This window comes from Spermophilus citellus, assembly GCF_964194105.1.
Source record: "Spermophilus citellus genome assembly, chromosome: 10".
NCBI lineage: Eukaryota > Metazoa > Chordata > Mammalia > Rodentia > Sciuridae > Spermophilus > Spermophilus citellus.
Window position 1 is genome coordinate 70,853,793 of NC_138197.1, and position 12,556 is coordinate 70,866,348.

Below are 12,556 nucleotides of genomic sequence, written 5' to 3' on the forward strand. Positions count from 1 at the left end.
AACACAGTGACAAATATGCTCAAGAAAAAAAAATTGGGGGCTGGGGTTGCGGCTCAGTGGTAGAATGCTAACACAGCATGTGCAAGGCGCTGGGTTTGATCCTCAGCACTACATAAAAATAAATAAATAAAATAAAGGCATTGTGTCCAACTACATTTAAAAAATAAATTAAAATAAAGTTAAAAAAAAGAGGGAAAAATTTAATGGATTTTAGTAAAACCTTACTTTATATTCCACTTGGTGTATATTCAAATATCATTCCCTGACTTTTCCTATTAATATTCAAACTAGAGAGATAAGGTTAGGTGATATTACTTATTATCAACCCCATGCTATAACTAAACTCCTGTTTTGGCATCAATGATTCAAACAAGAAAGCATCAAATAGATCCCATTCCACAATATTAGTTGTGTTGGATTCATCTGAGGTCAATTTCTCATACAAATCTTAGGATAACTGTATGAGAACCACTGATTTCTCAGGTAAAATCAGTAGTTCTTAAGCTTGCTTAACAACTACATCTACCAATAGAAAATATTAACCAACTGCTGGGGGCAATGGTGCATGCCTATAATCCCAGAAACTCAGGGGGCTAAGGCAAAAAGATTGCAAATTCAAGGCCAGCCTCGGCAACTTAGAGCCTATCTCAAAATAAAAAAATTAAAAAGGGCTGAGGGTATAGCTCATGATAGAGTGCCCCAATGTTCAATTCCCAGTAGCACCCACACCACACACAATGCTATTCAAAGGGCCAGTAAGCATATGAAAAGATGCTCAACATCACTAATTATTAAGGAAAAATTAATCAAAACCACAATGAGATATCACTTTACACCCATTACAATAGCTATTTAAAAAAAAAAAATGAGGCCTGGGGATGTGGCTCAAGCAGTAACATGATCGCCTGGCATGCGCAGGGCACTGGGTTCGATCCTCAGCACCACATAAAAATAAAGATGTTGTGTCCACTGAAAACTAAAAAATAAATATTAAAAAATTCTCTCTCTCTCTCTCTCTCAAAAAAAATATATATATATATTTCATAGGTTGGGGCTGTAGCTCAATGGTATAGCGCTTGCCTAACATTTATATGGCCCTGGGTTTGATTTCTAATAACACATAGACACAGATACACATACACACACAAACACACATTAAATATTGGAACCTTTGAGCGCTACCGGTGGGAATGTAAAATGTGCAGCCACTGTAGAAAATAGTTCTTCCTCAAAAAAATTAGAATTTAATTCTGTGATCCAGCAATCCCACTTCTGGGTATATACCCCAAAGAAATGAAACCTGAGACTCAAATATTTGTATATCCAGGTACACAGTAGCATTATTCACAATAGCTAAAAAGTATTCATCAACAGATGAATAGATAAACAAAATGTAGTATATATGTAGTATATACATATAATGAGATATTACTTAGCCTTAAAAAGGAAAGAAATTCTAAATGTACAAGGCCCTGGGTTTGATCCCCAATACATACACATATACGCATGTACACACACAACACAAAAAAAAAAGGAAAGAAATTCTAACATGGAGGAAACACTCTGCTAATAAGTAAAAGAACTCAGTCACAAAAGGATAAATATTATATGATTTTATTTACATGAGGTATCTACAGTAATCCATTCATAGATTCATAGAGACAGCAAAATAGAGGACACAGGGGCTAGGAAGGAGAAGGGTGATTATTGTTTAATGAGTACAGAATTTCAGTTTTGCAAGATGAAAAAAGTCCTGGAGATGATGGATGGTGGTGATGGTGGCACAATAAAGTAAATGTACTTAATTGCTGAGGGCCATTACCAAGTAGAAATGACGCATCGAAATTGCCTTGCCAGCGTACCCCATGTTAATTTCGCTGTTGACCTTGCATGTGTGTTTGAGAAAGGTGACCCTGCTCAAAGACCAGGGTGGATCCAGGATTAGGGTGTATCCTGCAGTTTGAGGAAGTATAGTATCCCGGTCCTTGGGTTTAGGGCGTTCCCAGTTTAAGACCTTGGGTTTTAGGGAAGTTCATGTTGAGGATTATTGCTGCTGGAAATAGGGCGTTCCTGCACCTGAGCTCCCTTGGAGTTCTCGTGAGATTCAGAGAGCATTTTGGGAAAAAAGCCTCGTGGAGGAGGTGAATTGGGTGGCAGCAGAACTGGGATTGCCCCAGTACGTGTGTGGAGGCCGGTGTGAGTTTGGGAATAAAGATTTGCTGTTTGAATCTACAAAGCTGTGTGGTGGCTCGTGATTCTGTGCCCAGCCAAGACTGCGGCATTTGGTGGCCCGTGCGGAGCGTCTGAAACTTGGAGGTAAGTGAAATTCCTCGCCCCTGAGGGAAGACGAGAGAATGGGTGACTATTTTAAAAAGCAATGTGTTCTTGTTTTGATTTATTTCGTTTTTGTTTCAAGCTGCCTGTCCCTAGAAATTTCTCAGGCAAACTGGGAAAAATGGATGGCTCAAGGTTTGAAGTTTGTCAGCCCAGAGAAAGAGAAAATTGATACAGCGAATTTTTATTCAGTTTTTGTTTCATTCAGTTGCGGTTTTGTTTTGTGTTATCTTATTGGGTTGCGTTATCTTTATAGAAGATTAGAAATTAGTAAAAAAGAAACTGAAAAGGTGTTAAGTAAATTGTTAGAGATTCAGACCATGGAGAAAGGCATTTTTGATCAAGCAAAAGAGAAGATCTCTCGAGCTAGTCAGAGAGAGGAAGAAAATTTAAAGGAAAAGGGGTTATTAGGAAAAAGGCCACAACAAGAGGCTGTTACTAACTCCGTTTTATTACCAGAGGGTGTAATTCAACCAACAGCCCCACCGATGGAAACAGCTGAGTGGCCCTCAAACCCCGTAGTTGATAAGTGGGATCCTGAGACAGGACCTCAAAGATTAGCATGCCCTGTACTTGAACAGGTAGGAGGGCAGCGAATTCACCGTGCTTTAGATTTTAAAACAGTGAAGCAGTTAAAGGAGGCTGTAACAACCTACGGTCCCCAAGCTCCCTTCACGGTAAGCATGGTCGAATCCATTACTAACTTGGACATGACGCCAGCAGATTGGGCTAGCATGTGTAAATCTGTGCTAAATGGAGGACAATATTTGTTATGGAAAGTTGCCAATGAGGAATTTTGCACGGAGACAGCTAGGCGAAATGCAGCAGCCGGTTACCCTCAAAGAAATCTAGATATGCTTTTAGGAAAAGGACCTTATGAGGGTCAACGGCAACAAATTGAATATGATCCTGCTATATATGCACAAATTGCTGCAGACGCACTTAGGGCATGGAAGACTTTACAAGGACATGGAGATTCACAAGGTCAGCTATCTAAGGTAATACAGAGACCTAATGAACCTTACGCTGACTTTGTAGATAGGCTTATTCAAACAGCCGCCAAAATTTTTGGGGATACAGATCAAGCAATGCCATTAATAAAACAACTTGCTTATGACCAAGCGAATCGTTGCTGCAGAGAGGTTATTAGACCATGGAGACATGAAGACTTAAATACATATATTAAACTATGTAGAGATATTAATGAACAAGGGCAAGTCTTGGCAGCTGCAGTACAACAGGCTTTAGATGCCAGGCCAGAAACATGCTATAATTGCGAACAAACAGGACATTTTAAAAGGAGTTGCCCTATAAGAGGAGGTTTTAACAAAACTAGAAATCAAAGGAATAGAATACCGGGTATTTGCCCACGATGCCGTAGAGGGAGACATTGGGCTAATGAATGCCGTTCTCAAACCACCATAGAAGGTACTCCGTTATCAAAAAACGGACAAGGATCAGGTATTTACCCACAATATCGTGGAGAAAGACATCAGGCTTCATTGCCAAAAAACGGAGTGAGGGGCCCAATGCTCCGGGGCCCAAAACCACAAATATATGGGGCAGTGGAGGAACCCAGCAACACCATCAGGGTGGTGCCCAGGACACATTGTCCATTAAATCCCTCAGACAAACCCGAGGGAGCGCAGGGTTGGACATCTGCGCCTCTGCCAGAGCAGTATTAACTCCAGAGATGGGAGTTCAAATCATTCCTACAGGAGTAAAAGGACCTCTTCCCCAAGGAACAGTAGGCTTATTATTGGGACGTAGTTCATCTACATTAAAAGGACTTATGATAAGTCCTGGGGTAATTGATCCCGATTATGTAGGTGAAATAAAAATTATAGCTAGTTCTCCAGGAGGTATATCAGTAATTTCACCTGGAGATAGAATAGCACAGTTGTTAATAATACCCATCCTACATAATAAGTTCTCTAGTCATAATGTAGAAAGAGGTTCTAAGGGATTAGGCTCCACAGGTGTAGATTGGGCTATGTTGTCTTTAAATTTAGATTCTCGCCCGATGCTAAAACTAAATATTCAAGGTCACGAGTTTAATGGGCTACTGGACACAGGTGCTGACCTTAGCATCATATCTCGTCGAGAATGGCCAAAACATTGGCCATTACAACAAGCCACTCAAACGCTTCGAGGCCTAGGAGTGGCGACTAATCCCCATAGAAGTTCTATGGTATTAGATTGGAAGGATCCTGAAGGATGTGAAGGAACTATACAACCATATGTTTTGGATCACCTTCCTATTAATCTATGGGGACGAGATGTCCTGGATCAACTAGGTTTGATGTTAACAAATAACATCAATTCTTATGCGCCCACTACTAGGGCTAGACAAGGTGTTAAGAAAGAAAAAAGATTAGGAAAACAAGAACAAGGTTTAGCAGCACCAGTCCAATTAGATCAAGGAACAGACAGACATGGGTCGGATTTTCAGAAAGGGCCACTGAGACAATCAAAATTACTTGGAAATCAGAAAGACCAGTGTGGGTTCCTCAGTGGCCCTTGACTAAAGAAAAGATACAAGTAGCCCATGATCTGGTCAAACAACAATTAGCGGAAGGACATTTACAACCTTCCGTATCTCCCCATAATACTCCCATTTTTGTCATCAAAAAGAAATTGGGTAAATGGAGATTATTGCAAGATTTAAGAGCCATTAATAATGAGATGGTTATTATGGGACCTGCTCAATCAGGGATTCCTCAATTGTCTGCTTTACCAAAAACGTGGCATGTCTTATCTATAGATATTAAAGATTTTTTTTTTCTATTCCAATTCATCCCGAGGATAGTCCACGTTTTGCATTTACTGTCCCTGCATTAAATCATGAAGGTCCTGATGAGAGATATGAGTGGAAAGTACTCCCTCAAGGTATGGCTAACAGTCCAACTATGTGTCAAATCTATGTAAATAAAGCAATCCAGCCACTTAGAAATCAAAATCCTGAACTAAAAATATTTCACTATATGGATGATGTATTATTAGCACATAAAGATAAAAACATATTGCTGGAATGTTATGCCACACTTACGAACTTATTAAAAAATTATAATCTAGAGATAGGAATAGATAAAGTACAATTAAATTTTCCAATTAATTATTTAGGGGTTCTATTATCCTCAACCATGGTCCGTCCGCCGAAAATTCAAATACGAGTAGATCAACTCAAATCACTCAACGATTTTCAAAAGTTATTGGGAGACATAAATTGGATAAGGCCTTATCTAGGCATACCAACAGGAGAGTTGGGACCTTTATTTGATATTCTAAAAGGTCCATCAGATCCAAATTCACCCCGAATGTTAACTCCTAAAGCTAGAAAGGCATTAAAAATTATTGAAGCATATATGGAAAATATGCATCTAGATAGAATTGATATGTTTGCCTTTATTATTTATTGTACTACCAACAAAAAATATTCCTACAGGAGTATTTTGCCAAAAAGGTCCATTATTGTGGATACATTTATCTTATTCTCCTAACACTATTCTTACTAGGTATCCTGAGGCTGTAGGACAATTAATACTCAAAGGAATAAGAGCAGCAAAGGGAGTGTTTGGAATTTCTCCCAATAAAATTATTACTCCATATACTATGGATCAAATTGATGAGTTAGCTAATGAGTTAAATACTTGGGCAATAATCATGTGTAAATCTAATGTTTCATTTGATAATCATTTGCCATCGAATCCTTTGTTGTCTTTTTGGTCTAAGCATCCTGTAGTTTTTCCTAAAATGACAAGGAAAACACCTATCATGAATGCTCCAAATATATTCACTGATGGGTCTAATAATGGTACAGCAGCTGTAGTTACCCCTGATCAAACTTTTACATTTTTAGTACCCAATCAGCTCAAAAGGTAGAGCTTAATGCAGTTTTACAAGCTTTTGTGATGTTCAAAGATTCTGTATTTAATTTATTTTCTGATAGTCAATATATAGTTAATGCTATTAATTCCCTTGAAGATGCTGGTAGGATTTCCCCTTCTTCTACTGTTTTTTCTTTGTTTTCCACTATACAAAGTCTAATATGGGACAGAAAAGATCCATTCTTTATAGGACATATTAGGGCACATACAGGATTGCCTGGAGCCCTTAGTTTGGGCAATGATTTAGCAGATAAAACTACACATGACGTACATATTTTCTCTACATTAGAAGAAGCTACAAATTTTCATAAAAGGTTTCATGTTAATGCTAATACTTTACAAAAGCGTTTTAAAATAACTAAGGAACAAGCCAGGCATATAATAAAACAATGTCAAAATTGTGTGACCTTTCTACCACAAGTTAATCTTGGAGTCAATCCTAGAGGACTGATACCTAACCATATTTGGCAGATGGACGTCACACACTTGCCAGAATTTGGAAAATTAAAATATTTACATGTTACAGTTGATACTTCTTCTGGATTTTTGATGGGCTCCCTTCATGCCAGAGAAAAAACTAAAGATGTTATAGCTCATTGCTTACAAAATTTTGCCACTGTGGGTGTTCCTAAACAGTTAAAAACTGATAACGGTCCTGGTTATACATCTGCCTCTTTTAAACAATTTTGCTCATCATTTGGTATTACTCATATAACAGGAATCCCATACAATCCACAGGGACAAGGCATAGTTGAAAGAGCTCATCAAACTATTAAAACGTACCTATTAAAGCAAAAAGAGGGAATTGGTAAGGGGTATATATCCCCCAAAGATAAACTTAAAATAACCCTTTTTACTCTAAACTTTTAAAATTTGGATTCATCAGGACTTAGTGCTGCGGAAAGACATATGTACCCGAAAAATGTACATAAGCCTAAGGTACTTTGGAAAGATATTCTAACAGGACAATGGAAAGGCCCGGATCCAGTTATTGTCTGGAATCGGGGTTCCCTTTGTGTGTTTCCACAGGGAGAACAGCAGCCGATTTGGATTCCAGAGAGATTAACTAAAGCAATTTCTACAGAAAAAGAAGATGATTTGACTCAAATCCATAACAGCTGATATCCAGAGCTCTAGCTTGGCTATTCTTACATCTGCGACAGTGATTAACCACGGTGCTTTTTTTCAATATCTATTTTATTATTGCATTTTTCCCACATCGTAAAGTTCTATTTTATTTTTTGAGCTCATACAAACCTAGGTTAATGTTTTTCTGATCAATTTTATTTTTTGACTGGGTTTTATTTTTTGACTAGAGTTTTTAAACATTGCAATGGAGATTTCACCTAGGTAAAACTACAAGGCCTTTATTGTCTTATGTGTTGTATGTTATGTGTGCACTGTTTTGTGTTGTATGTCTGTATGTGTGTATGTCCATATTTCATATATGAGGAGCGCTCATGAAAAAATGGATCCGAATTTTTTTTTTTTATTCACGTGATTTAAATGGTTTAATTTAAATTAGGTAAACAGCTGTTAAGGATTGTTTTTTAGGAGGTTAACAGATCTGTTTGTTTACTTTCACCTTTCCTTTTCATTATATTTAATAATTCTGTTCAGGATAATGTCTCTTTAGCATCATTGCCAGAATTCCCATCTCCATCCCAGTGCCGGTGAAGACTAAGATAAAACCAAACTACAGCTTCTATGATAGCCATCACAGTAACTGTATAAACTGATGCATCAATGAATATAACTCAACAAGTAATGCTCAATCAAGGACTCGATTTACTTTGGGAGGAAATGGACATATTGATAGACTCCTCCGATTTGAACTGCCTGCAGAACTTGCCTGGACTATATATCAGTTGCATGCATTGTGAAATATCATCTGATGCAGCGAATTGTGGTACTGCTGGCATATCTTTGCTGATGGTGTCACCAGTGATGCAATTTCCTTGCCAGCGCACCCCATGTTAATTGTGGTAATACTGGCATATCTTTGCTGATGGTGTCACCAGTGACGCAATTTTTCCAAAAGAGCCGTCAATTGCCTTGGTGTCGTGGCATTTCTGTATCTTCCTCCCTTCTACTAGTGATGGTCTAAAATTTGGGGGCCAACAGAGGTGAGGCAAAGTACCTCACCCCCCCACTGGCACCAAGGCTAAATTTGGGGGCCAACAGAGGTGAGGCAAGAACCTCACCCCCCCCACTGGTGCATAGGCCTATCCACAAGCATGGCTGAATGCTGGACCGGTAGTCAGTGACAGGTTGATCTGATTGCAGTGGATTCAACCTAAGACAGGAGGCTGACGCCTAAAGGTCAGTTTTCCCATGACGGGTAAGAACCATATGTTGAATTGGACAACCTACCAGGCACGGTCCTTAAGCCACATTGCTTGTTGTTTAATTAATCAGAAGGGGGGAGATGCTGAGGGCCATTACCAAGTAGAAATGACGCATCGAAATTGCCTTGCCAGCGTACCCCATGTTAATTTCGCTGTTGACCTTGCATGTGTATTTGAGAAAGGTGACCCTGCTCAAAGACCAGGGTGGATCCAGGATTAGGGTGTATCCTGCAGTTTGAGGAAGTATAGTATCCCGGTCCTTGGGTTTAGGGCGTTCCCAGTTTAAGACCTTGGGTTTTAGGGAAGTTCATGTTGAGGATTATTGCTGCTGGAAATAGGGCGTTCCTGCTACCTGAGCTCCCTTGGAGTTCTCGTGAGATTCAGAGAGCATTTTGGGAAAAAAGCCTCGTGGAGGAGGTGAATTGGGTGGCAGCAGAACTGGGATTGCCCCAGTACGTGTGTGGAGGCCGGTGTGAGTTTGGGAATAAAGATTTGCTGTTTGAATCTACAAAGCTGTGTGGTGGCTCGTGATTCTGTGCCCAGCCAAGACTGCGGCACTTAATACTGAACTGTACAGCTAAAAATAGCTAAAAAGATAAATTTTATATAATACATTATAATATTGCATGTTATCATATTTTCGCACAGTTTAAAAACAAAACGAAACCACCCTGAAGTCATGGATGCAATTGCTGTAGAAGTGAAATGTTTATACTTCCAACTTCAATTTTGATACCATCATACAAATAATTTTTTGTGTTTAGTAAATAACCACTTCAAGGCTCATGCTAACTGAGCCTCTGAAGCATATGAATTAATGTAAATATCAAGTAAAGAAAACAATTCTCAGTCCATCCTTAAAGGCATTTCTCTTAACTCACCTATATCAAGAATTCTATCACCAGGTCGGTTCCACCGCCAGCCCTCCAACTGCTGATGTTCAGTGTACTGTAGCCTTCTGTCATGGAACACTACACGGAATATACTCTAAAAGGAACAACAAAACCAGTTAACAGGCTATCTTGAAAATCAGCGCTGACAAAGGAAAACTAGTTGAGTCATTGCTAATTGGGTTTTTAGACAAAATCTAAAGTCTTCTTAACATTACTTCCCTCTAAAACCTGTGCCAGATACCAAGTTCTGTGTCAGGATAAATTTTATAATTTCTCACATATAATCTTTTTTAAGTATTTATTTTTTAGTCATAGTTGGACACAATACCTTTATTTTACTTACTTATTTTTATATGGTGCTGAGGATTGAGCCCAGGGCCTCCACATGTGCTAGGTAAGTTCTCTACTGCTGAGCCACAACCCCGGCCCACATATAGTCTTTGTAGTTAACTGTTAGGACTCCTATGTGAAGCATTTCTATATGCTTCTACTCTTACACTACATAATATCTGGCTCAGTTCTTCAGGTATATATGAAAAACTCATCACATTCCCTGCTTGCTAACCAGATAAACCTGAAAACACTTAGGGTTGGTACAGCCCATTTCCATCAACTTTTCTTTTGTTACACTTCCCTTGTTGAGGTGCCTTTTAGTCCCTACCACCACTTTTACAGCTGCTCATAAAACTCCTTTGTCCCAATTGTGTTATGATTTCTCAAAATCTTTACTGTCAGTCTAGACAAAAAGAACTACTATTCATAAATAGCAGTTTCTGTTTTCCTTGCTACAAGGACCAAGTATCCAAAGAGCCACTGAAGTTTATCTAAAGATCACAAGGAGAAACCAGAAGAGGTAGTGCAGGCCTGTAATCCCAGTAACTTGAGAGGCTGAAGCAGGAGGATCACAAGTTTGAGGCCAATTGATCACAACTTAGCAAGACCTTGTAGCTCAGTGGTAAAGTACCCTGGGTTCAATCCCTAGCAGCACACGCAAGCAGCACACGCGCGCGCGCGCGCACACACACACACACACACACACACACAGTCAAGGAGGTTACTTTACTCCACCCAAAAGAACTTCACTGAGCCACGGGACTACCCTGGACATGAACTAGTAAGCCTTCTGCATCTCTGAAAAAAAACATGTGAAGAGGAGGAGATTAATCTGACTCCAAAGAAAAAATACACTAGCTTCACACTCCTCCAGCCAATTGTAACCATTAAACTCTTAATGAAAACAAAAGAATATTAGACCAAAAAAAAAAAAAAAAAAAGAAAAAAATCAATCAAAAAGGGTCAGTAAAAGCATATTGTACAGAAGAATGATTTACTCCTTTTCTTTTACCTTCACCAACTTGCCATTAATTTCTGGAAGTTCTCCAAGTTTCCTATTGTCTAGCATTCGAATTTCATAAGACTGCCCTAGAAAAAAAAATAATTACATAGGGTACTTTTCACAAATAAACTTATCTAGGTTCAGAAAGGATAAAATTCAGTTGGCTGTATACACAGGTAATGTAAGAATCAGTGACAATCTAAGGCTTTACTATATGCTAGGCACTGTGGTAAGCACTTTCACATAATTTTTCATGTAATTTATATAACTTTCTAAGGCATTATCAATCTCACTTTTACAGATATGGAAATTAAAACTGGAAGAGTTTAAGCAACTCGTCCAAGGCCACATAACTGGCAAATAGTAGAGTTGGATAGGATAATACTTCTCAGATAGTAACCAGTGGGGAGATGGATTAGAACATGGATTAGAAAGAGAGAGCTGGGAACTAAAAACAGACAGGTAGACAAAAGGAGCCAGTCATATATATCAAATGTGACATTAAAACTCAAATATCTTAAGCAAAGCTTCTAATATGACAGGACACTCTAGAAATATCTAAATTTTACATTAAAAATGTTTCTAATAAAATAACATGTATTCAGCAGGTCTGCGCTAATATGAATGGTTGAGGAAGCATCTAACCTTGATTGAGATAGGTCAGAGTTTCATCATGAAGTTTCACTGCTGGAGAGGTGGCAGCACAAAGCACATATTGAAAAGGTAGGATTTCATTCTCGTTATCAGGAGGCAAACTTGACTCTTCTTGCTTAAAAATGGGCAATGCGAGGACATCACTAAAATAAAACAAACAACACACTAATAATATCAGACAATGAGGCAAAAGCAGATTTACAGTCCAAAAAATTTAACTCCAATTTGCTTTGGAAAAGTCATAAACATTCCTTACTTTGGTACAGTTTCATCCAAACCATTCAGTTCAGATTACCTGCTGTAATAGCCCTTGACCACAACAATGTAAGTGATGACAGACATCTGCTGCTAAAACCACCCAAAGACAGAATTTCTAGGAATTATTGTCACGGGGTCCTAAGGGCTCTGAAAATTATATGCAGAATTCCAAAATGTAAATCTAGGACACTCAGGGATGTGCTTTGGGTATGGTTTTAGTATGTCCCTAAAGGTTTTGAGCTGGAAGCTTGGTCCTCAGTGTGGCAATGCTGAGGTAGTAAAACCTTTAAGAGGTGAGGCCTACTGGAAGGTAATTAGGTAATGGGGCACCCCTCTCAAAAGGGATGAATGCAGGTCTCTTGGGACTGCATTAGTACCTGAGAGAATGGGTTGTTATAAGGGTGCTTGGCATCTCCCTTGAATCTCTTTATTAGATGCATTTCTCACCAGGCATAGCTGCAAACACCTGTAATTCCAGTTCTCTGGAGGCCAAGGCTGAAGGCTCACTAAAGCCCAGGAGTTCAGGGCAGGCCTGGGCAATATAGAGGAACCCTGTCTCTTAAAAAACAACAAATCTAAGTGTATTTCTATCACTGTGACACATTCTGATGTCATCTGCCAAGTGGCCCTCACCAAAGCCATATATCAGTGCCATGCTCTTGAATCTCTAGAAGTGTGTGCTACATAAACCTCATTTCTTTATTCTTCACCCAGCATTAGGTATTTTGTTAAAGCAACTCAAAATGGACTAATATACTCAGTACTGTATTTGCTTTCAGAAAGGCAACTACAGTAACTTTATAACCACATTAGCTGATCTACTATAAGGACTAAAATAATTTTTAT

At 38.8% G+C, this 12,556-nt stretch overlaps 1 protein-coding gene across 4 annotated transcripts in view; it reads right to left on the reverse strand.

Moving 5' to 3' along the window:
* The window catches only part of TFCP2 (transcription factor CP2), a 77,090-nt gene that overhangs the window by 22,426 nt on the left and 42,108 nt on the right, over window positions 1-12,556 (reverse strand). For all 4 annotated transcript variants that reach the window (XM_081309898.1, XM_081309900.1, XM_081309897.1 and 1 more), the window contains exons 2-4: window positions 11,444-11,595; window positions 10,808-10,884; window positions 9,451-9,556 (exon numbers count right to left, since the gene is read on the reverse strand). In XM_081309898.1, the coding sequence (XP_081166024.1) occupies window positions 9,451-9,556; window positions 10,808-10,884; window positions 11,444-11,595 (335 nt within the window). The remainder of the gene's footprint in view (window positions 1-9,450; window positions 9,557-10,807; window positions 10,885-11,443; window positions 11,596-12,556) is intronic.